The sequence below is a fragment of the Macaca mulatta genome, chromosome 1, assembly GCF_049350105.2.
Source record: "Macaca mulatta isolate MMU2019108-1 chromosome 1, T2T-MMU8v2.0, whole genome shotgun sequence".
NCBI lineage: Eukaryota > Metazoa > Chordata > Mammalia > Primates > Cercopithecidae > Macaca > Macaca mulatta.
Window position 1 is genome coordinate 901,594 of NC_133406.1, and position 25,827 is coordinate 927,420.

General features: G+C 36.4%; 2 protein-coding genes and 1 long non-coding RNA gene across 5 annotated transcripts in view; all 3 read right to left on the reverse strand.

The window, feature by feature from the left end:
• Nucleotides 1-25,827, reverse strand: part of LOC114678437 (uncharacterized) — a 267,034-nt gene that overhangs the window by 35,447 nt on the left and 205,760 nt on the right. The window lies entirely within an intron of this gene.
• Nucleotides 6,744-10,255, reverse strand: LOC106995331 (olfactory receptor 2L2). The gene has a single exon (XM_015128257.3). The coding sequence runs from the start codon at nucleotides 9,012-9,014 to the stop codon at nucleotides 8,076-8,078; it is 939 nt and encodes a 312-aa protein (XP_014983743.3). The 5' UTR covers nucleotides 9,015-10,255; the 3' UTR covers nucleotides 6,744-8,075.
• On the reverse strand, nucleotides 16,677-20,383 carry LOC697549 (olfactory receptor 2L5). The gene has a single exon (XM_015128241.3). It carries the CDS (start codon nucleotides 20,332-20,334, stop codon nucleotides 19,396-19,398), a length of 939 nt encoding a protein of 312 aa, XP_014983727.3. The 5' UTR covers nucleotides 20,335-20,383; the 3' UTR covers nucleotides 16,677-19,395.

The following is a 25,827-nucleotide window of genomic DNA, read 5'->3' on the forward strand; positions in this document are numbered from 1 at the left end:
GTCCTCTGGAGTCTAGACAAGGACGGCTCTCCACAGCATCCTGGCATGGAATCCTAAAGGAGATTCCTCCTTCCTTCAAGTTCCTCCACAATGGATTCTCCTAAGAAGAGACTCAGTACATAATGTTGTACTTAACTGACTTAGGAATAACTGATCTTATTTAATATTTGCGCAATGTGTATTTGTAATTGTTGAGAAGGGTATGAATTTGGAGAACCAGAACTCTTTGAGGTATAAAGGAGTAAAGAATGTAAAGTGAATCCTGGCTAACACGGTGAAACCCCGTCTCTACTAAAAAAATACAAAAAAAAAAAAAAAAAAAAAAAAAAGAATGTAAAGTGAGTATTTGCTTGTGTGTACGTGTGCTTCCAAGTCACAACCTGCCATTGAGGTCCACGATGGTGCGTCAGCTCTCATAGATACACAGGTAAGTGGGCAGACAGACATTGCCGTGGCTAGACAGAAAGTGATTATGAAAGTGAGGATGAAGTATCCTTTGACGGTTGTTTTGGAATGAGGATGTGCTTACTCTGCTTCACTGTGTAAGTTCAAGGGACAGAGGCTCCATTTAAAAGTAAATCGAATTCTACCTCTTACAGTTACTAAAAATGTAAGTTTTTGTTGATGAACATCTGGCCCTGTATGTTATAATTACAACAGGGAGAAGAATCCATGGGTTGTTAGGAACTGTCTGTGAGATAGTGACTGTGTATTACTTGACTGGGTGTGTCACTGAAGAGAACCTGCAGGTTTCAGCATCTTCATCATTATCATTTCCCTCATCATCAACATAATCACTATGGCTTACATTCACACACTTGTTATCTGCTATGACTGTAGAGTAATATAGCCTGCACATTGTTTCCACATACTATGCTCATTGGCTTCTCACAAAAACTCTGCATGGTTGTTAAGGCAGATAGTTCTATAATTTCACTGGAAGTTTACCTTGTGTCCCGACAGAAAATAAATACATTGTAAAAGTTAAAAGCACAAAAAACTACAATTTGACACAAATTGGCTGTAAAAACAAAATCTGGATAACCACAGCACAGCTACTAATCATACGGTTACCTTCATTACTGCTTTCCAGAAGAACCTCCTCCTTTTAAAAAAATATATCATTGCACTGCAGACCGGTGATTTTTTTAAAAATTATACTTTATGTTCTAGGGTACATGTGCACAACGTGCAGGTTTGTTACATATGTATACATGTGCCATGTTGGTGTGCTGCACCCATTAACTCGTCATTTACATTAGGTATATCTCCTAATGCTATCCTTCCCCTCTCCCCCTCCCTACAACAGGCCCTGGTGTGTGATGTTCCCCTTACCAGACCAGTGATTTTAACCATTCTCGTTGTACCTTTACTTTAATGACCCTTTAACATTTTTATGCAAAAACAACACTAATACTTTCCAGGTATTTCATTAAAAACATGGGATTCATATAAGGTAAAATACCAAGTGAGAAGCAGCGATAAGATTATAATGAGCATCATATAATCACTCATCATTCATGGTAAAAGAAATCAAACCAAAATAGCACAAGACACCAGCCAAGTAGGAACGAGGAACTGCTGCCTCCTACGATCATTATTGTGAATGTGGGTTCTTTAATTTCACTGGAGCCCATAAAAGTATAGTCTAATATAATCTATCCCTGTCTCTTCCATTGACCATCATTTCCCTTCCCGTCCAGAAAACACATTTATGAATTAGCTTCAAAATCACTTTTGGTTGTCTGCATTTTATACTCCAAGATTTCTGCTGAATGGCGTTACAGAAAGTACAGTCATTAGTGCTGAAATTCACCTCAATTCTATTTCTGAACAAAGTTATCTCAAGCACTTGCCAGAGTTCCTTCTTCCCTGTAATCAATAAAAATTTAAAAATACAGTTATAATTAGTACTTTTATTATTTCCTCATTTCCAAACATTCACTGCCTTTGCTTAGCTGACAGCAGTCCTACAGTCATCATAGAAACAAATTCATGGTTTTTAAAGAAATGTATACATTGGTTTTTCATCCCTACATGTGAGATTTCAGAGACCTCCATGGGGATTCAGCAGCAATCAAGCATCCACTCCTTCTTTACCTGGAGAATGAGATTAACAGGTGTTTTGCTGGTATTCACTGGAGACTGTCCAGTGAGACTTTGGACATTCTAGGCTGAGTCACTGATACAGAGGATGGCCTTAGTCCAACGTTCAGAAATGAATTCTGATCATGTATTTAGATGTTTCAATGCATGTCAAGGGTAAACTCAGTGGAGAAGGAAACAAATATATTTATTCATATTATGTCAATGTTATTGTGTTTCTAAATTTTATGAAACCCTAAAGTTTGAATGCTTTTACTCAGGCATCGACAATAACAATATGTCTGCCTACATTAATTTCTTTCTCAGTTTGGTTTATATTGGGAATTAGATTTAAACCACTAAAATAGAATGAGGTTAATTTAATAGAAACACATACGTGGTAATTATTAAAATATCACATACATGGGAGATATCTTTTAACACATTTTGGGTAATTATACGTGTTCGAATTGTTTCTTTTCATTTGGAAATGCTCATTAAATTATAAAGCTATTTTATCCTATTAGATGACCTAATGATATTACTACTCTGTTTTTTAATATTTAGAAAATATTTATTAATTGAATTTTTATTCAGTAGAGTGCTTTAAATGTTCTCAAATTTCTTACTGTTTCTAGCAAATGAATTAGTTATACCATCTACCTGAGAAAAGTGATATTGGTTCGTTTTAATTTCTTTGAGTTTTAAAAATATTTTTTAAAACATGTATTAATTGACAAATTATACTTTGACATATATTGATATATATTTTGACTTATTTTTATTGTGATATATATTTTGATATGTATAGGCTAGTCAGGTGAAGCAGTGGGAGTGGAGAAGGATCCAAGAAACCTGTAACTGGTTGTGATCAATTAGTTGTAAACACCACTACACTCCGACCAGACAATTTAATTTACTGATGCATGTATATGTTTTATAATTATCCAATCAGCATAGTTAGTGTATAGTCCTGGCAAGGACAATTTCCTGAAAGTCAAAGTGTGCAGATGTTTCAATATTCCTGCATTTGAAAAGCTGAATAATTCCTTTATTAAGTTTACAACCATGACTTTTAACATATAGGAGGAGCCATATCTAGTGCAGCAGGGAACTATTTTCACATCTTCAAAAGACAGAAGACAAAACTTATTTGTGCTGAAAGAGGAGGTAACACTCCTTATTTGACGTGGTAAGACAGACTTCAAGGGAATTTCTGTAAAAGGAAAGACTTTTAGGTTTACCTGAAAACTACCCACTAGGGTCAAGTACGCAAATATGGTGGATGTGAGTCAGCAACTTCCTCTTGAAATACCCCAGATCTCCCTGAGAGTGTTCTGGAAGCAGGAATTGACTATTTCACACTTCTCCAGTACAAAGCACAAAACTAAGCATAGAGTAGGTCAAAACCTGGTTATTCTGAAAGAAGAGATTAGAATGAGGAACGTAAATAAAACTGAGCTGCTTATTTTACATTTTTAAATGTCTGTGTTCAGCGTATTTGAATTATTCATGAAATCACATAGATCTTTAATTTCATAATCATATTTACTTAATAAGAAGCCCCATTCTATATCCCAAAGATACAAGATTCAGATGATAAGCATTTATGTCAAATCTTTTGTAAAAGAGCAAGAGACAGTGGCACAGGCCTGTAATTCCACCAATGGGGAGACTGAGGCAGGAGGATTGTTACAGGCCCACAGGGTTCAATTGCCCATGGAGTGTTATCAGACCAAAACACCAAAACAGCAGGGGTTGCAGCGGAGAAAGTTAATAATCATAGGTCAGCTGAAGGAGGAAGAGAAAGGGAGCCTCAAATCAGCCTTCTGGAGACGCTTCGGGATGACATTTTTAAGGCGTGTGGATGCGTGATGAGCTAAAGTGTGGGGCTTGCTGATTGGCGGAGAAGTGGGTGGTGACGTCATGACAGAGGGAGATGAGGACCCTGCATCCTGTACTGAGTCCGTTTCTTAGACAAGTTAACTGAGCAACCACCGTTCTACTCTCTGTTTCTATGTATTCCATTCATTTTTAGGCCCAATATATAGGTGAGATCAGGTAGTATTTTTCTTTTTGTGTCTGAAAGCCAGTCTAGATTGAAGGACAGAAAAAAGAGAAACTGAGATTTGCACTGGGAGGCTACAATCTTGGTAACATAATTATTGTCCGCTCGTTTTGTCAGAAGCTTTTGAACCACAGCGACTCCACCTTGAGCGAGGGCTGGAAAATTAGCCTGGGACTTGCTGGGCTGCATTCCCAGAAAGATTGGTATTCCTAGAAAGTTTGGGATTCCTAGAAAGTTTGGTATTTCTGGCCTCTAGATGTTTACGGTTAAGGAAACAGGTTGGCAATGTTTACTAAACAGACCCAGACTTGGGAGTGCCCAGATATCCCGATATTTTAAGAACAAAGGCCGAGACGGGTGGATCACGAGGTCAGGAGATCGAGACCATCCTGGCTAACACCGTGAAACCCCGTCTCTACTAAAAAATACAAAAAAACTAGCCGGGCGAGGTGGCGGCGCCTGTAGTCCCAGCTACTCGGGAGGCTGAGGCAGGAGAATGGCGGGAACCCGGGAGGCGGAGCTTGCAGTGAGCTGAGATCCGGCCACTGCACTCCAGCCTGGGTGACAGAGCCAGACTCCGTCTCAAAAAAAAAAAACCAAAAAAAAACCAAAAAAAAAACCAAACAAACAAAAAAAAGGCATTCTTAATTTTTCTTTAAAGATAATAATTTTGATTCTTGAAAAATATACTAATTAAGAAAATTAATCATTTAACACAAACACTTGTAGCAGAGCACATCTCCCCATATTTTTTATTCTGTATTTAAACAAGTATTGTACCCAGGGTGGACACGTTCCTCCTCTTACTTTCGGGAATGCGCTACTCTGTCTATGGCGTTGCTGTTCTTTCACCACTTTTCCTTCTTAATAAACTTGATTTTGCTTTGCCCTGCGGACCTGCCCTGAATTCTTCCTGGCGCGAGATCCACGACCCTTCTTTTGGGGTCTGGATCGGGACCCCTTTGCAGCAAGTTTCACTCTTCACGGAAGAGTTTCTTCCATGTCAAGTCTATCTGCCTCTCTTGAGACTCCATTCAATGTCTGTCCAAATAGGGCCACCGGAATTTGTTGGCCTACTTGAGAAATACAAAACAAATCATGTCTACTCTTTTCTTCTCCCCTGGATATTTCTCCAAGTATCATGCATATAACAAACTTCTCACATATTCTATATCTCCTTCATATTGGCCCACGTAAATAGATAAATCTGTGGCTGTGAGACTGTTGGCTCAACATATAGTGTAGAATTTATTTACCCTTCTTTGTGTATCTGAACTCTCTTTTGACATGCCTCAGAGAGCAAACATTTCACTGTCTCTGCTAGAAGTCACACACTTACTTCCCTACCTGACTTTCAGCTATGGCTACGGTATATAGGTGGAGAGTCTACAATGGATTTTTTGATCCCAGATTTTAACATGGGAATGGGTAGCTCAAAGCAGCAGGGCAGGTGAAAATCCTGTAAGGCTACAAAGACACCACAGAAACAAATTCACCAAGTTTGTAGGGCTGGGAATGGCACCCAGAAGGCGCAAGAGTCGTGACCTCACAGAACTCATTATCAAGCACATTGGAAACTGCTCATGCTGGCAGATTTTCAGACCTTACTCATGTCCATTTTTTTGGAGATTTGGCAATGCTTCACTTTTTAAAAAAATACTGTATTTTCAGTTTAAATTACACTGATTTTGTTGTTTTTAGTTAAGAATCTTAGCCGGTAATATCAAATTTCAAATTCTATTTTGATTTAGTTTGAAAAACTTTAGTGAAGAGAAGATGAGGAGCTGAAGTAAGGTGGTGATTATAAAATATGGGAAAGAGAGCTTTAAAATATTAATGTGGACAAGATTGATAAAATGTTATGATTAGTTGTATTCATTACAATAAAAGAACAAAAGGCCTAAGTTAACTTGCAGTTGCCATATTGTCTCATCATTTTATGTGACATGTGATTGTCTGTGTCCCTCACAGTGGAGTAAGTGCTTGGTAAGTACTTATCTTTTATTTTATTTTCTTTTATTTATGTGACATTAGGAAAATCTTTCAACATCAGGCAACTACTACCCTTTCTCATATTATTATGACATTCTCATGCAGTCCTAATGATGAGAAAATTCTACTCAATTTAAATTAGGGGAGAAGAAAAGTCATATACATTTGCCATTCTGTAAGTCAAAATTTAAATTATTCAGTACTCTAGTAAACTTTAAATGCTTAATTGGTATGAGTATATCCAGATCCATATTTGTACCTCCTATTCAAATGTTAACGTTCTTGTTTGAAAATGATTATTCCAATTGTAATACAGATGACTCTAGGACAACATAGAAATTAGGGTCACTGACCCCCATGCAGTAGAATATGCACATAACTTTGAACTTCCCAAAACCTAACTACTGATATCCTACTGTTGACAGGAAGCCTTATAAATAACATAAGCATTCAATTAACTCATATTTTATATCTTATATGTCTTATATACTCTATTCTTACAGTAAAGTGAGCTAGAAAAAGAATATCTTATTGAGAAAATCATCAGAAAGAGAAAATATGTTTACTATTTATTGAGGGAAAGAGGTTTGTCATAAAGTTCTTCATCATTGTTGTCTTCACGTTGAGTGGGCTGAGGAGCAGGAAGAGGAGGAGAGGTTGTTCTTGTTGTCTCAGGAGTGGTAGAGGCAGAACAAAATCCACAAGTGAACCTGCACAGTTCAAATCTGTGTTGCTCAAGGACCAACTGCATAATCAGTCATTCACCACTGCTATCACTTGGATAATATGAGGTTCTTCTTACTTGCTCATTCTACCTTCCTTCTTGCCTCTTCTCCTCAGAGACAAAAGAGTTTCTCAGGAATGGGCTCTTCTGGAGAGCAATGGCCTTTCACTCAGAGAATGGACCTAAGCAGATAACCTTTATGAAATAATGGTGATCCTTTTAGGCACATGCCTAAGCAGGTATAAAAATAGTGGAGAGAGGAGCTGATCCCAATTCAAGCTGAATAGTCCTGTTGATTTATGAGAAGAGTAAGTGGAAATAAAATTGTACAGAAGACAATGTCTTGTATGAAAATACCCATGGCTACAGAGGAGGCAAATCTTGAGTGTGTTGTGATGTGACTGGGGAATGGTTCAAATAACCTACTCCACAATCAACTAAGTCAATTATAGTCTAAGAGGGTCTATAGACTGTAACTTCTATAGAATTTCTTATACAGAAACTCTTGTTTTTCTAAAGCCAAATTGGCTGCTCCGCCAACATAATTATTTATCCTCAGGTAAACTTATTAGTAAAACATTGGGAAAAAGAAGACATACACACCAGTTGAGAGTAAATAAAGACTACTTGATAGTCAATGAGATTCAGTAATCGTAAATAATTTGTTATATTTGTCTTTTAATAATAAGGAGATTAACAACTATTATATAATTATTATGCTGAATAATATGATTAGTTTGGATCTTTACTGTTTTGATTTCTACATGTTAATGAAACCCTGTTGCCCACATTTGGTAGAAAATATATAACCTATATTTGATTAAAAAAAAAAACAAAACAGGCAGGGCATGGTGGCTCATGCCTGTAATCCCAACTGACTCAGGAGTTTAGGCAGGAGAGTTGCTTGAGCCCGGGAGGCGGAAGTTGTGGTGAGCTGAGATTGCGCCATTGCACCCAAGCCTGAGAAACAAGAGCCAAAACCCATTAAAAACAAACAAATAAACAAACCAAAAAAACACACAAACATAATCAAAAATAGATGTCTTAGAATATGCATTATAATGTTGTCAAGACTAAATTAAAAGACAAATGTTCTAGATTAATCTCTGTTTAACACACTGGGCATGTAATAATGTTTTTCTTCACTGCTGTACATGGCTAAGTTGATATGAACCTTGTGCTTTGACTCTAAGACAGAATGTTTGTCTATATTTTCATGGAGAAGATTTTCTGAATCATTCGTGTCAGGGCCCCCATCACCTCCTTGTTTCTCAGGCTGTAGATGATGGGGTTGAGCATTGGGGTGAGGATGGTGTAGAAGACAGCCAGAACCTTGTCCTCTGTTGGAGATCGCAGGGATCTTGGACGTAGATAGGTATAAGCAAAAGGTGCATAGTAGAAAGTCACTACAGTGAGGTGAGTGCTGCAGGTCGAATAGGCCTTCTTCCTCCCTTCTGCAGAGTGCATGCGGTAGACAGCGAGGAGAACTCGGCCATAGGAACATGCGATACCAATGAAAGGAAACACAAGAAAGATGGTGCTGCTCAAAAACACTGTGCTCTCATAGACCCAGGTATCTGTGCAGGCTAGGGTCAACATAGCTGGAACATCACAGAAAAAATGATTGATGGCTCTGGACTTGCAATATGGGATACGGAGAGCATATACCGTGTGAGCACAAGAGTTGACGGAGCCTATCATCCAAGATCCTGTTATCATCAGCACACACACTCTTTTGCTTATGCGGATGGGATAGTGGAGAGGAAAACAAATGGCCACATAACGATCATAGGCCATTGATGTCAGGAGCAGCGCTTCTGCAACTGCTAAAGTCAAGAAGAAGAAACTCTGAATCCCACATCCAATGAAGGAAATAGACATGTTTCCATACAGAAAATCATAAACCATCTTAGGAACAATGGTAGAGATGTAATTTAGGTCAATGAGTGAGAGCTGACTAAGTAGGAAATACATGGGTGTGTGGAGATGGGTGTCCAAAAAGATGAGAAGAATCATGGATAGGTTTCCAATTAGAGCCATTAGGAAAATGAGAACAATGAGGGTGAAGATGAAAAGGCCAATTCTTGATGGTGGGAACAACCCCAATAAGATGAAATCAGTTGATGTTTGATTGTAATTTTCCATAGGGCATTCCTACAATCCATACTGAAGGGAGACACAAGGGTAAATTAAGTACAGTAATTCACTTTTATCCACAGCAGCTGCATTCCAAGACCCCCAGTGGGTGCCTGAAACTGGGGTTGATACTGAACCCTATATACACTATTTTTATATCCATAAATACGTATTATACACTTTAATTTATAAATTAGGCAAGGAAGAGATTAACAAAAATCACTACAAATAAAATAGAACAATTATAACTATATAATGTAATAAAACTTATGTGAATGCAATCTGTATTTTTCTTTCAAACCATCTTATTGAAAAAGTGCTCATTTTTCTTGTGATGACAAAATGCTTCATAGGAAGACAAAATGTCTACATGATGAGATACAGTGAGGGGAATAATGTAGGCACTGTGATGCAACATTGGGCTATGATTGAAAACCAATTTAAAATTTATGAACTGTTCATTTGTGGACTTTTCCATGCAATATTGTCAGACCGCATTTGATCACAGGAGAAACCATGGAAAGCAAAACAGTGGATAAGAGGGGACTACTTACAGAATAGTAAGCCAATTGTTTTTAAAAATCCTTACTTTAGTTAGACTGTGAATTACTTATACAATTTTATAACTCTTAAATGATGAACTAATCTTTCCTTTTAGAAAATAATCATATTTTCTATCCAGAGATTAATATTTGATGAGACAAATATTTATAACCAAATTTTTTTCTAAGAAATATATACATTTATAGGAAAAATCATTTGTCTTACAACTTCAAAAGGATATGAATGTTTGATGCCGAACACAAACTCAGATGCCATTAAGATCATATGCTATGCTTAAAACATACACATGGAAAGGTAAATTAAATGCATATGCTATGGATCTGTATTATAAATAAATTAGCATTATTTTTTCTGGATAATTGGTTTTTCTAAATTTATTCTTTAAGACTTACTTCTGAAACTGCTGCATCCTATGACTCATTTGGAGGAACTTATGTTTCCTTCTTGAATTGTCTTTGCATAATTCCAAGTCAAACTTTCCCTAAGTCAGACATCATTATTTGGTTCTTCTATTTGAAAATGTAGAATGAATTGTTATTTTAAGTACCTTTTTCATGAAATGGAATTCATAGCCTTGATTTTGAATGTCCACCACCATCAAATGTCCATTTTCTTTTGCCTCCTCATCCAATTTCTGAATTCTCAAGTTAATGTAGACACTAATCTCAATATCTATATGCCAAGTTCATTTTAGCTTCCATGTCTCTGCTCAAGGTCTCCCTAGATATGATGTATATTCTGTGTCTTTGCTTCCCTCATGCTTAGATTACGTAGACTTTATGGATCCTCCCATTCATATGAAAGGATTATATTTATCAATTTTTTGGAAGGATTCATAAAGTGTAATATAATCTAAGCATTAGGGAAGCAAAGACAGTAAATCACTTTATGTCTTCAAAAGACAGGATTTGGAGAAATGACCATTCACTGAAATGGAAAAAAGGAAACAGCAACCTGACAGTTTTCTGGGTAGAGGTGGTTCGAGCATTCTTCTCCAGATAGAAGACATCAGTGGACAACTTTGCACAGAATGCATAAGAGGAATGAAGTTTTTAGGCTTGTAAAATATTTTAGAGCCAAAAGTCAGCAGACCTTTGAGGAAGTGTAACAATATGAAAGAGTAAGAGCCACACAGTGTGCAAACTCACATCTATACACGCACACACAAAGATGCACACTCACTTAAGGATCAATACACATATATGCACACTGAGTTAAAACTATCACAAACCTGCAAAAAGAATGAGTTTTTAAAATTAAGAATTCCTATCTTCAGGAATGAAGATGTCTATGATATGTTATAAAATCCACCAAATATCATTAGCTATATACAAGGATGTGAAATGCAACAATAAATGACTCTTGGAAATTAAAGATACAATAATTCTACCTATGTGTTAGCATGATATGTGTTTCCATAGGTTTGTTTCATCTATGATTTCTTTCAGCGGTGTTTTGTAGTTTTCCTTATAGAGTTCTCTTACCTCTTTGGTTAGGTATATTCCTAAGTGGTTTAATATTTGTAGCTGATTTGTGTACATTAATTTTGTATCATGAAACTTTGCTGAATTCTTTTATCAGTTTTAGAAGTTTTCTGGAGAAAGCTTTAGAGTTTTCTAGGTAAACAATCATATAATCAGCAAAGAGGAACAGTTTGGCTTCCTCTTTACTGATGTGGATAACCTTTATTTCTTTCTCTTTCTGACGGCTCTAGCCAGGACTTCAAATACGATGTTGAAGAGGTGAGAATGGGCATCCTTGAATTTTTCCAATTCCAAAAACTACAGAAATCAAAACAGTATGGCATTGGTATAAAGCCAGACATGTATACCAATAGAAGAGAGGACAGGTGTGGTGGCTCACACCTGTAATCCCAGCACTTTAGGAGGTTGAGACAGGCAGATTGCTTGAGCTCAGAACATCGAGACCAGCCAGTGAAACATGGTAAAATTCTGTCTCTACAAAAAAAAAAAAAAAAATTAGCCAGGTGTGGTGGCTCGCACCAGTAGTCCCATCTACTTGGGGGCTTGAGGTGGGAGGGTTGCTTGAGCCCAGGAGGCAAAGGTTGCAGTGGGCCAAGATCACACCAGCACATTCCAAGCTGTGTGACAGAGTGAGACCCTGTTTCAAAAAAAAAAGGAAGGACAAGAAGAAGAAAGAGGAAACAGAGTAACAGAGTCAAGAAGTAGACTGTCATATACACAGCAGTATTTTTTTTGGCAAGCAAACCAAGTTTACTCAATGTGGAAAGGACAGTCTTTTCAATAAACAGAGTTTGAAAAACTAGATATCTACATTCGAAATGTTGAAATTGGATGCTCACTTTACACCATATAGAAAAATTAAGTCAAAATAAATCAAAGACCTAAGTGTAAGAGGTAAAACCATGAAAGTATAGTCAGCGGCAAAATGAGATTGTACAGACTCTGTGGAAAATGATTGAGAGGCTTCTCGATTTATGTTGGGTTTCATCCTGAAAAACCCATTATGAGTTGAAAATATTGTAAGTAAAATACACATTTACTATCGTGAAAAAGTTATCTCAATGTTAAAATATTGTTTAAGTCAAACCATTGTAATTTCAGATGCTCCTGGACTTACAATAGAGTTTTATGTTTTTATAAATGCATAGTAAAGACAAAAAATGGTCAAATTATTGTGTTTCTGGACCATCTGTATAGTAATTTCTTCAAAAAAAAAAAACAGAATTAGTATAGGTTCCAACTATTTCACTTCTGAACATGAACTCAAAGAAACGAGACACACAAAAATCTACTTCTATGCCCACGTTCACAGCAGCAGTATTAATAACACCCCAAAGGCAGAGACAACGTCAGTGTCCATCCACAGAGAAATCAATAAAAAATGTAGTGAGTACACACAATGGAATATTATTCAGTTTTTAAAATGAAAGAAATTTTGACATATGCCACAACATAGACGAAACTTGATTACATTATACAAAGTGAAATAAGCTAGGAACAGGCAAATATTGCATGAATTTACTTTCATGAAGTACCCAGAGTAGTCACAGAGACAGAAAGTAGAATGCTGGACCCCGGGGGATGGGGGAAGGGAGTCAAGGAGAATAACTGTGTAGAGAACAAAATTTTAGTTGGAGACAATGAAACTATTCTGGAGATGAATGGTGGGGATGGTTGCAGAATAATATAAATATACTTAGTGCCACAGACCTGAACAGTTAAAATAGTTTAAATGGTGCAGTTTATCTTATGTATATTTAATACATGAGATAATATGTAGTGTCTCATGTATGAAATAAATAAAAATAATAAAAACATTTAAATGTACTGAAATTATTTCATATTTGGATGTCCAAATACATTTTAAGAAAATTCTGGCAAATTTCTGAGCCTCTACAGAGCAATTTATTTTCAATTATTTTATGACCTCTGTTTATTTGTGAAGGACAATTTAGAAGGACAAATTATTTTTTATATGTATCATTTGGAAACAAGATGAGATCAGCATTAAGACTGATGCAACAGTTTGTAATTTATATTAGTAGTTTAAGTATTGGCAATTAGAACATGTACCATTTGAAATTACTAACACAATTAACATTCCAAACATTTCTATTATTTGTATTTTATATAGGGCAGTCAATGATAAACTTTCCATGAGAGTTATTATCCTAATTTTAAAAAGAGGAAAAGTAACATACATCAGAATATTAAATGGCACATCAGATCTCATACGTAATGCCATGTTGTAACTGAGTACCCTATTTTTAAAAAAGAAATAAAACAAATTTATTTTTCCAATCTCCCCCTACCTTCTGCTTAACTGTTTAGGAATGGAAATCTATCCTTTACACTCTCCACCAGACACGTTCTACAAGGCAAGCTTATATGACTTTGCGTTTGCTTAAAAGTTCTAGAGAAGGAACCTTGAAGAAAATCAGGCACCCCCAAAACTCCCTCCCACTAGGAGCTTGCCTCAATTTACAACCAAGCTCTGCCTGAGATGGTGCCAGCCAGACCACTGGGTAGAAAATACATCAGAAGCTATAAATGACGAGTTGATGGGTGCTGATGAGTTGATGGGTTCAGCACACCAACATGGCACAAGTATACATATGTAACAAACCTGCACGTTATGCACATGTACCCTATAACTTAAAGTATAATAATAATAAAAGAAAAAGAAAAAAAAAAGAAAATACATCAGAAGCAAGTCATTGGACCCCCCATCTCCTCACCCCCTGCATGCCATTCAAGCCAAGACCCCTTTAAAAGACCTTGTCTACTGCCCTGAAAGGGGAAGTATTTCCCGTTCAGTCAGAAGCTTGTCCTGCTTCCCCTCAGCTAAGCTTGGAATAAAAAGTCTCTTTCTTTCTACCAGACCTTGCTCTTGTTAATAGGACTTTGCAAGTGGTGAGGGGCAGGAGTGTGTTCTGTGACTGTAGTTACAATATCTCATGAACACCAATGTAGCATCTCTTTGATAATTCATTTTCCAGGGTTCTAATTCTATCATATAATATTGTTTTAAAAAAATAGAGCCCTGTCCCTAACGAGAAAGCAGTCTCAGCCATTATATATCTGTTTCAGTAATGTGAAGAGGATATGTTTTTCTTATGCAAAAATAAATCCACATGGGTTCTGTCCCTTAGTTTTTTATCCACCCAAATAGCAATAAATATTTTAAGCCTATAAAAACATTTCCAGTTGCTTTTTTTTTGTAACCCTCCTAAAATATATATACCTAGGCATCAGCATTAATGGTGTATACACAGGAGGAAAAAGTGAGCAGAAAAATTTCTGATGATATTTTCATTGCAAGTAGAAAAACCAACCTTCAACCCCAATGATGTCCTGCATGAAAGGAAGGATACCGGCATGAACTTTTATTGACTATCTCCACACACTGGCACTTGCAATATGTCAGGATTTGTTCTGTGATTCCATTGGTTTTAATCCTAGTAAAAAGCTCTTTACATGGACATCACCACCAACATCTTAGATGACAAACATTGAGATTCAGAGGTTGTAAGTGAACTTCTCTAGATCACAAAGTAAGAAGCAGCATTAAGATTACAATGAGCATCATACAATCACTCATCACTCATGGCAAAATAAATCAAACCAAACCAAAACAAAACACCAACCAAGTAGGTACAAGGAAATGTTGCCCCCTACAATCATTATTGTGAATTTGGGTTCTTTAATTTCACTTGAGCCCATAAAAGCATAGTCTAATATCATCTATCCCTGTCTCTTCCATTGACCATCATTTCCCTTCCCAACCAGAAAACACATTTATGAATTAACTGCAAAACCACTTTAGGTTGTCTGCATTTCCTACTCCAAGATTTCCACTGAATAGTGTTATAGAAAGTACAGTCACTCATGCTCAGATTCACCTCAATTCTATGTCTGAAACAAAGTCCTCTTAAACCCTTGCCAGAGTCCCTTCTTCCCTGTGATCAATAAAAATTTTAAAATACAATTATAATTAATACCTTTCTTATTTCCTCATTTCCAAACACTCACGACCTTTGCTTAGCTGACAGCAGTCCTACAGTCATCATAGAAACAAATTCATTTTTTTGAGTAAGCCTAAAGAATATTGTTTAAAGAAATGCATATATTCATTTTTCTTCCCTACAGGAGATTTCAGAGACCTTCATGGGGATTCAGTAGCAACCATGATTCCACTCCCTCTTTACCTGGAGAATGAGATTAACAGTTGTTTTGCTGGTATTCACTGGGGATTGTCCACTGAGACTTTGAACATTCTAGGCTGAGTCACTAATAACAGAGGATGGCCTTAGTCCAAGGGTCAGAAATTAGTTCTGATTATGTATTTAGATGTTTCAAGGTATGTCAAAGGTAAACTCAATGGAGGAAGAAACAAATAGATTTATTCACATTATGTCAATGTTTTTGTGTTTCTAAACTTTATGAAAACCTATAGTTTGAATGTTGTTATTCAGGCATCCACAGTAATAATGAATCTGCATACATTAATTTCTTTCTGAGTTTGATTTATATTGGCAGTAAGATTTAAGCCACTAAAATAGAATGAGTTTAATTTAATAAAAACACATAAGTAGAAATTATTAAGCTATCACATACATGGGAGTTATCTTTTAACATATTTTAGGTGCTATGCATGTTCACATTGCTTCTTTACATTTGGAAATGCTCATTAAATTATACAGCGATTTTCTCCCGTTAAAACAGATAATAAAATGTTGTTACTACTCTCTTTGGTTTATTAATATTTAGAAAATATTTATATTTAATTTAAGTAATTTAATTAAATTTTTATTCAGTAGAGTGCTTTAAATGTTATCAAATTTATTTTTTTACTAAATGAATTAATAATACAATCTACCTGAGAAAACTAATACTTCTTCACTTTTAATTCTGTTGAGTTTTAAAAGTATTTGAATTTTTCCACGTGTATTTGATAAATTATTATTTGACACATTTTGATATGTATTTTTATTTATATTTATTTTGATATATTTTGATATGTATAGACTAGTTAGATGAAGCAGTGGGAGTGGAGAAGGAACCAAGAAACATGTAACTGGTTGTGATCAATTAGTTGTAAACACTACTGCACTTGGACCAGCCAATTTGATGTACTGATGTATATGTATGTTGTATAATGATCCAGTCAGGGTAGTCAGTGTACATCCTGGCAAGGACAATTTCCTGAAAGTCCAAGTGTAGAGATGTTTCAATATCCCTGCATTTGAAAAGCTGAAGAATTTTTTTGTAAAGTTTAAAACTTTGGCTGTTAACATAATAGTAGGTGCCATGTCTAGTGCAACCAGGGAACTGTTTGCACATCTTCAAAAGACAGAAGACAAAACCTATTTGAGCTGAAAGATGAGATAACACTCCTTATTTGATGTGGGAAGACAGACTTCAAGGGAATTTCTGTAAAAGAGAAAGACTTTTAGGTATACCTCAAAACTACCCACTAGGGTCACATCACATATGCAAACATGGGGGATATGAGTCAACAACTTACTCCTGAAATACCCCAGATCTCCTGAGAGTTTTCGTGAGGTAGAAATTGACTATTTCACACTTCTGCAGTAGAAATGACAAAACTAAGCAGATAGTCGGCCACGACTTGGTTTATTCTGAAAGAAGAGATTAGAATAAGAAACATAAATAAAACTGAGCTGCTTATTTTACATTTTTCCATGTCTGTATTCAGTCCATTTGAATTATTCATTAAATCACATAGTTCTTTAAATCCATACTCATATTTACTTAATAAGAAATCCCACTGTATGTCCCAAAGATACAAGATTCAGATGATAACCATTTATGTCAAATCTTTTGTAAAAGAGCAAGAGACAGTGGCACAGGCCTGTAATTCCACCTACGGGGAGACTGAGGCAGGAGGATTGTCACAGGCCCACAGGGTTCAATTGCCCATGGAGTGTTAGCCGACCAAAACACCAAAACAGCGGGAGTTGCAGGAGACAAAGTTTAATAATCGTAGGCCAGCTGAAGGAGGAAGAGAAAGAGAGCCTCAAATCAGCCTTCTGGAGACGCTTCGGGATGGCATTTTTAAGGAGTCCGGTTGCCTGACGAGCTAACGTGTGGCGATTGCTGATTGGTGGAGAGTGAGTGGTGACCTCATGAGACAGGGAGATGAAGACGCTGCATCCTGCACCGAGTCAGTTTCTCAGACAAGCTAACTTTGAGTAACCACCATTCTACTCTCTGTTTCTTTGTATTCAGTTTATTTTTAGTCCCAATATATAAGTGAGATCATGACGTATTTTTCTTTTTGTGTCTGAAAGCCAGTCTGGATTGAAGGACAGAAAGAAATGAAACTGGGACTTTCACTGGAAGGCTACAATCATAGTAACATAATTATTCCCAGTTTTTCCCAGCTTGTGAGAACCAATGTGAACCATGCTTGGGATTCTCTCCAGGAAAGTTCCATGTGAAAAATACGAAACATTCAGGACCTCTGAATGACCTTCGAAGAGGAGGAGAGGTTGGTCTTGCTGTCTCAGGAGTGGCGGAGGCAGAAGGAAATCCATGTGTAAGTGGCCTGCACAGTTCAAGTCTGCATTGTTCAAGGGTCAACTGCAGATCAGGCATTCATCACCGCTGTGGTTTGGACAATCTGGGGCTTTTCTTTTTAAAACAATGTTAGATTTACAGAGGTAAACACGTTTATGATCTACTTTTTACATAGACACACTTATATTTGTCAAATGACTTTTAATGGATACACAGTGTATTTTAATAAAAATGCATTTTATAAAAGTAAAGACAAAACGTAGTTTTATATTATTTACAATGAAAAGATAAGTTCAATGTTGTAAATATTGAATACATATTTTCTTGTATTTAACAGTCATTTTACACTATCATCTATCATCTATTTTATTTTACATTGCTATAATAGCATTTTAGATACATAATATTAAAGCCTACAGTTTTCTTTTTCAAATCAGATATAAAATTTTCTACATTGAGATTTTAATGGCTATCATTACAAATTCTTGGGCAAGGGGAGGGAGGGCATTAGGACAAATACCTAAAGCATACGGGGCTTAAAACCTAGATGGTGGGTTGACAGGTGCAGCAAAGCACAACGGCACGTGTAAACCTATGTAACAAACCTGCACGTTCTGCTCACATATGCCAGAACTTAAAGTAACATAAAAAATAAACAAAATAAATTAATACTAAATGAAAATATGTTTTCTGATCACGTGATGTTACTCTTCAAATAAATACTTTTTATGCATTTTAATTATATTTCCAGAGTGAAGATTATTCTATTTGAGAGCAACAGAAAGAACTTTGGAAAAATAATTATAGAAAAATGTTACATTATGGAAAATTGTAAAATGCAGGGCTTTTCTCTTACTTGTTCATTCTACCTTCCTTCTTCCTCCTCTCCTCAGAGATTAAAGAGTTTCTCAGGAATGGGCTCTTCTGGAGAGCAATGGCCTTTCACTCAGAGAATGGACCTAAGCAGATAACTTTTATGAAAATAATGTTGATCCTTTTAGGCACATGCCTAAGCAAGTATAAAAATAGTGCAGCAGAGGAGTTGATCCCAATCCAAGATCTACAGACTTGTTGATTTAGAAGAAGAGTAAGTAGAAAAAAATTTGTTCAGGATAGAATGTCTTGCATGAGAATACCCGTGGCTACTCAAGAGACAAACATTGAGTGTGTTGTGATGTGACTGGGGAATGGTTCAAATAACCTACTCCACACTCAACTAAGTCAACTGTAATCTAAGAGGTTCTAGAGAAGGTAACTTGTGTAGAATCTCTTATAGAGAAATTGTTGTTTTACTAAAGCCAAATTGACTTCACCCCAGACATAAGTATTTATCCTGAGGTAAATTTCTTTATAAATCATTACTTTAGCAAAAAGAGGAGACAGCAGTTGAGAGTAAATAAAATATTATTTGATATTCAATTAGATTCAGTAGTCTTAAATAATTTATTGTTATTTTGTCTTATTTTAATAATAATGGGAAATAATCAACATATAACTATTATGCTCAATGATATGATTCCTTTGGACAGTTATTATTTTGATTTCTACATGATAATGAAATTCTGTGCCCTTACAATTTAGTGGAAAATATATGATCTGTCTTTTGATAAAAAGAAACACAAATAAAAACAAAATAAATGTCTTAGAATATGCAACTATAATGTCAAGACTAAATTAAAAGGCAAATCTAGATTAACCTCTGTTTGACACACTGGACGTGTAATAATGTTTTTCTTAACTGCTGTACATAGCTAAGATGATATGAACCTAGTGCTTTGACTCTAAGACAGAACGTATGTCTACATTTTCACCGAGAAGATTTTCTGAATCATTCGTGTCAGGGCCCCCATCACCTCCTTGTTTCTCAGGCTGTAGATGATGGGGTTGAGCATTGGGGTGAGGATGGTGTAGAAGACAGCCAGAACCTTGTCCTCTGTTGGAGATCGCAGGGATCTTGGACGTAGATAGGTATAAGCAAAGGGTGCATAGTAGAAAGTCACTACAGTGAGGTGGGTGCTGCAGGTCGAATAGGCCTTCTTCCTCCCTTCTGCAGAGTGCATGCGGTAGACAGCAAGGAGAACTCGGCCATAGGAACACGCAATGCCAGTGAAGGGAAACACAAGAAAGATGGTGCTGCTCAGAAACACTGTATACTCATAGACCCAGGTATCCGTGCAGGCTAGGGTCAACATAGTTGGAACATCACAGAAAAAATGATTGATGGCTCTGGACTTGCAATATGGGATACGGAGTGCATATACCGTGTGAGCACAAGAGTTGACGGAGCCTATCATCCAAGATCCTGTTATCATCAGCACACACACTCTTTTGCTCATGCGGATGGGATAGTGGAGAGGAAAACAAATGGCCACATAACGATCATAGGCCATTGATGTCAGGAGCAGCGCTTCTGCACCTGCGAAAGTCATGAAGAAGAAACTCTGAGTCCCACACCCAATGAAGGAGATAGTCTTGTTTCTACGCAGAAAATCAGAAGCCATCTTAGGAACAATGGTGGAGATGTAATTTAGGTCGATAAGGGAGAGCTGACTAAGTAGGAAATACATGGGTGTGTGGAGATGGGTGTCCAAGAAGATGAGAAGAATCATGGATAAGTTTCCAATTAGAGCCATTAGGAAAATGAGGACAATGAGAATGAAGAGGAAGAGGCCAAATTTCGTCGGTGGAAACAGCCCCAATAAGATGAAATCAGTTAACGTTTGATTGTAATTTTCCATGGGGCATTCATACGATCCTTCCTGAAGGGAGACACAAGGGTAAGTCAAGTACAGTAGTTCCCCATTATCCGCAGGGGCTGCATTCCAAGGCCCCCAGTGAATGCCTGAAATTGCAGTTGACACTGAATCCTATATACACTATTTTTTATATCCATCAATACATGTTATAAATTTTAACTTATAAATTAGATGAGATTAACAAAAATAACTACAAATAAAATAGAACAATTATAACTATATACTGTAATAAAAGTTATGCAAATGCAGGTCCTATCTTTTTCTCAAAATACCTCGTTGTACTGTGCTCATTTTTCTTGTGATGACAAAATACTTCATGGGAAGACAAAATGTCTACACGATGAAATAAAGTGAGGGGAACAATGTAGGCACTATGAGGCAACACTGGGCTATGACTGAAAACCAATTTATAATTTATGAAGTGTTCATTTGTGACATTTTCCACACAATATTTTCAGACTGCAGTTGATCACAGGAGAAACCATGGAAAGCAAAACAGTGGATAAGAGGGGACTGCTTATAGAATAGTAAGCCAATTATTTTAAAAATCCTTAGTTTAGTTAGACTGTGAATTATTTAAACAACTTTATAACTCTTAAATGACAAACTAATCTTTCGTATTTAGAAAAAAAATCGTATTTTCTATCCAGAGATTAATATTTGATGAGACAAATATTTATAACCAAAATTTTTTCTAGGAAATATATGCATTTATGGGAAAAATCATTTGTCTTACAACTTCAAAAGGATAGGAATATTTTATGTCGAACACAGACTCAGATGTAATCAAGATTATATGTTATGCTTAAAACAAATGCATGGAAAGGTAAGTTAAATGCATATGTTTGGATCTTATTATGAATAAATTAGCATTACGTTTTCTGGATGATATTTTTCTACACTTATTGTGTAAGACTTACTTCTAAAGCTGCAGCAGCCTGTCACTCATTTGGAGAAACATTTATTTCCTTCTTGAATTGTCTTTGCATAATAATCCCAAGTCAAACTTTCTCTAAGTCAGACATCATTATTTGGTTCTTCTATTTTGAAATGTAGAATGAATTATTATGTTAGGTACCCTTTTCACAAAATGTAACCCACAGTCTTGGCTTTTAATGTCTGCCACCACTAAATGTTCATTCTCTTTTGCCTCCTCATTCAGTTTCACAATTCTCAAGTTACCGCAGACCCTAGATATAGATATCTGAATATCTATATGCCAATTTCATTTTAGCTTCCATGCCTCTGCTCAAGCTCTCACCCGTAGGATGTGTATTCTGTGTCTTTGCTTCCCTAATGCTTAGAATCTCTGCTTGGCTGCTGTTGGTGAATAGGAGAGCTACTGATTTATGTAAATTAATTTTGTATCCTGAAACTTGGCTGAATTCCTTTATTAGTTCTAGGAGCTTTCTGGGGGAGTCTGTAGGGTTTTCTAGGTAAACAATCATATCATCAGCAAACAGCAACAGTTTGACTTCCTGTTTACCAATATGGATGCCCTTTATTTCTTTCTCTTGTCTGATTGCTCTGGCTGGGAATGGTGAGAGTGGGCATCCTTGTCTTGTTCCACTTCCAAAATCTACAGTAATCAAAACAGTATGGCATTGTTATAAAACCAGGCATGTATACCAATAGAAGAAAGGAGAGGTCAAGTGTGTTTGTTCACACCTGTAATCCCAGCTCGTTGGGAGGCTGAGGCAGGCAGACTGCTTGAGCTCAGAACATTGAGACCAACCAAAATGGAAAAATCCTGTTTCTGCAAAAAATACAAAAATTAGCCAGGGGAGGTGGTTCACACCAGTAGTCCCAGCTACTTGGGGAAACTGAGGTGGGAGGATTGCTTGAGCCCAGGAGGCCAAGGTTGCAGTGAGCCAAGATTGTAGCCCCACATTCCCACTTGGGTGACAGAGTGAGACTGTGTCTCAAACAAGAAGAGGAGGAGGAAGAAAAGGAAGAGGAAGAGGAAGAAGAACAAGAAGAAGGAGGAGGAGGAGGAGGGGGAGGAGGGGAGGAGGACGAAGAAAACAGAGTCAAGAAATAGACTCTCCTATAAACAGCAATATATTTTTGGAAAGGGAACTGAGTTTACTCAATTGGGAAGGGACAATGGTTTCAATAAACAGTGTTTGAAAAACTGGATAACTACATTCAAAACATTGAAATTGGATGCTTACTTTACAGCACAATTAAGTCAAAATAAATCAGTGACCTAAGTGTAAGAGCTAAAATGACAAAAGTATAGCCAGAGCCAAAATGAAATTGTATAGCCTCTGAGGAAAATGATTGAGAGGCTTCTCGATTTATGATGGATTTCAGCCTGATAAAATCATTATGAGTCGAAAATATCATAAGTAAAATATACATTTACTATCCTGAAAAAGTCATCTCAATGTTAAAATATTGTAAGTCAAACCATTGTAATTCCAGATGCTCCTTAACTTACAATAGGATTACATGTTCCTATAAATGCATGTTAAAGTCAAAAAATCATCAAAATATTGTGTTTCTGGACAATCTGTATAGTAATTTCTTCAAAAATTAAACAGAATTAGTATATGCTCCAGCTATTTCACTTCAGAATGTGGACCCAAAGAAATAAGACCCTCAAAAAGATACTTCTATGCCCACGTTCACAGCAGCATTATTCACAACATCCCAAAGGCAGAAATATCTTAAGTGTCCGTCCACAGAGAAATCAATAAAAAATGTAGTGAGTACATACAATAGACTATTATTCATTTTAATCATGAAATAAATTATGACACATGCTATAGCACAGATGAACTTTGATGACATTATGCAAAGTGAAATAAGCCACAAAGAGGCAAATATTGTATGAATTCACCTACATGAAGTACCCAGAGTAGTGAAATATCACAGAGACAGAAAGTGGAATGCTGGACCCCGGGGGATGGGGGAAGGGAGACAGGAGAATAATTGTGTGGAGAACATAATTTTAGTTGGAGACGATGAAACTGCTCTGGAGATGCATGGTGGGGGCGGTTGCACAACAATATAAATGTCCTTAATGCCACAGAACTGTACACTTAAAAAAGTTAAAATGATGCAGTTTATCTTAAGTATATTCACCCTAATTAAAAACATTTAAATGTACTGAAATTATTCCCTATTTGGAATTCCAAATACATTTTAAGAAAATTCCTACAAGTTTCTGGGCCTCTACAGAGCAATTATTTTATGACCTCTGGTAATTTGTGAAGGGCAATATAGAGGAATAAATTATTTTCATGTAAGTCATTTGGAAACAGTATGGGATCAGCACGAAGACTGAGCAGTAGTATATAATTTGTATTAGTAATTTAATTATTGGCAGATAGAGTAAGTACTATTTGTAATTACTAACAACATTCCAAACATTTCTATCATTTGTATTTTATATAGGGCAATCTATGATAAACTTTCCATGAGACTTTTTTTTTTTTAAGACGGAGTCTCCCTGTGGCCCAGGCTGGAGTGCAGTGGTGTGATCTCGGCTCACTGCAAGCTCCGCCTCCCGGGTTCACACCATTCTCCTGCCTCAGCCTCCCGAGTACCTGGGACTACAGGCGCCGCCACCTCGCCCGGCTAATCTTTTATATTTATTTATATATATATATATAAATGTGTGTGTGTGTGTGTGTGTGTGTGTGTGTGTGTGTGTGTGTGTGTATATTTACTTTTAGTAGGGGTGGGGTTTCACAGTGTTAGCCAGGATGGTCTCGATATGAATTTATTTTTTCCTTCTCCTTCACCTCCTTCTTGGCTGGTTAGGAATACAAATATATCCTTTACTGTCTCCACCAGACACATTCTACAAGGCAACTTTATGACTTTGTGTTTACCTAGAAATTCTAGAGAAGGAATCTTGAAGCAAATCAGGCACCCACAGAACTCCCTCCCACTAGATTGCCTCAATTTACAACCCAGCTCTGCCTGCGATGGTGCCAGCCAGACCACCGGGTAGAAAAGACAACACAAGCAAGTCATTGGACCCCCATCTCCTCACCCCCTGCATGTCATTACTGCCAAGACCCCCTTAAAAGACCCTGTCTACTGCCCTGAAAGGGGAAGGACTTCCCATTAAGACAGAAGCCTATCCCGCTTCCCCTCAGCTAAGCTTAGAAGAAAAAGTCTCTTTCTACCAGACCTTGCTCTTGGTAATAGGACTTTCCAAGTGGTGAGTGGCAGGATATGTTCTGTGACGTTACAATATCTCTTGGACACCAGTGTAGCATCTCTTTGATTATTCATGTTCCAAGGTTCTAATCCATCACATAACATTATTTAAATAAAATTAGATCCCTGTCCCTAATGAGGAAGCAGTCTCAGCCATTATACATCTGTTTCAGTAATGTAAAGAGGACATTTTTTTTCTTATGTAAAAATAAATCCAAACAGGTTACTTGTGTCCCTTAATTTTTTATCAACAGAAATAGCTGTAAATATTTTAAGCCCATTTAAAAACATTTCCACTTGCTTTTATTCTTATAACTCTCCTAAAATGTATATACCTGGGCATCAGTATTAATGCTGTCATACAAAAGAGGAAAAAGCAAGGAGAAAAAATTCCGATGATTGTTTCACAGCGATTAGGAAAACTAAACCTTCAATCCAGGTGGCATCCTACATGAAAGGAACAATAACAGCATGAACTTTTATTGGCTATCTCCACACACTGGCACTTGCAATTTGTCAGGATTTCTTCCGTGATTCCATTAGATTTAATCCTAATAACAAGCTCTTCACATTGACATCACCACCGACATTTTATAGATGACAAAATTGAGATTCAGAGGTTTTAAATGAACTTCTCTAGATCACACACATACACAAACACATATGCACATATATACACAAACACACACATACATACATAAGTTTATATACACACATACATACCTGTGCAAACATGTAAATAAATATATATGTTACATATATAAATATACATTTATATACATGTTTTAAAAAATGTGTGGTTTAGTTTATCCAAATATTTTTAGGCAGTACACCTGAAATAAGGCTGACTCACTTTTTAATTATCCAAAACAAAAATAAAAGCCAGAGGTTAAATTTACAGAAATACATAATCATTATAAAAGCTAAGTAAATGAGAAATAATAAGATTTTTTATGTCACAAATAAGATTATTTTAATGGCTAAAATTTAAACTTCTGTTTCCTCATATTATCTGGTTTTACTGTACTTTCACTTGACCTGGCAACAATCATACATATTTTCGGAGAAAGAAGATTTCTCAGAAAATCTAAAAGAAGTGCAATTTCCACCATGTTCCCAATGTAGAAGTTTACCTATTGGAATAATTCACTTACCAAAAAAACCCCGTATAATCTCCTGTGTAAATCAAGTTGAGCATGCACATATTCAGCATGATAATTACAATTCTACAAATGGTGCCCAATTTCCAAATGAATTACATATTACTATCTTTTGAAGTCAAAATGCATCATTAAATTG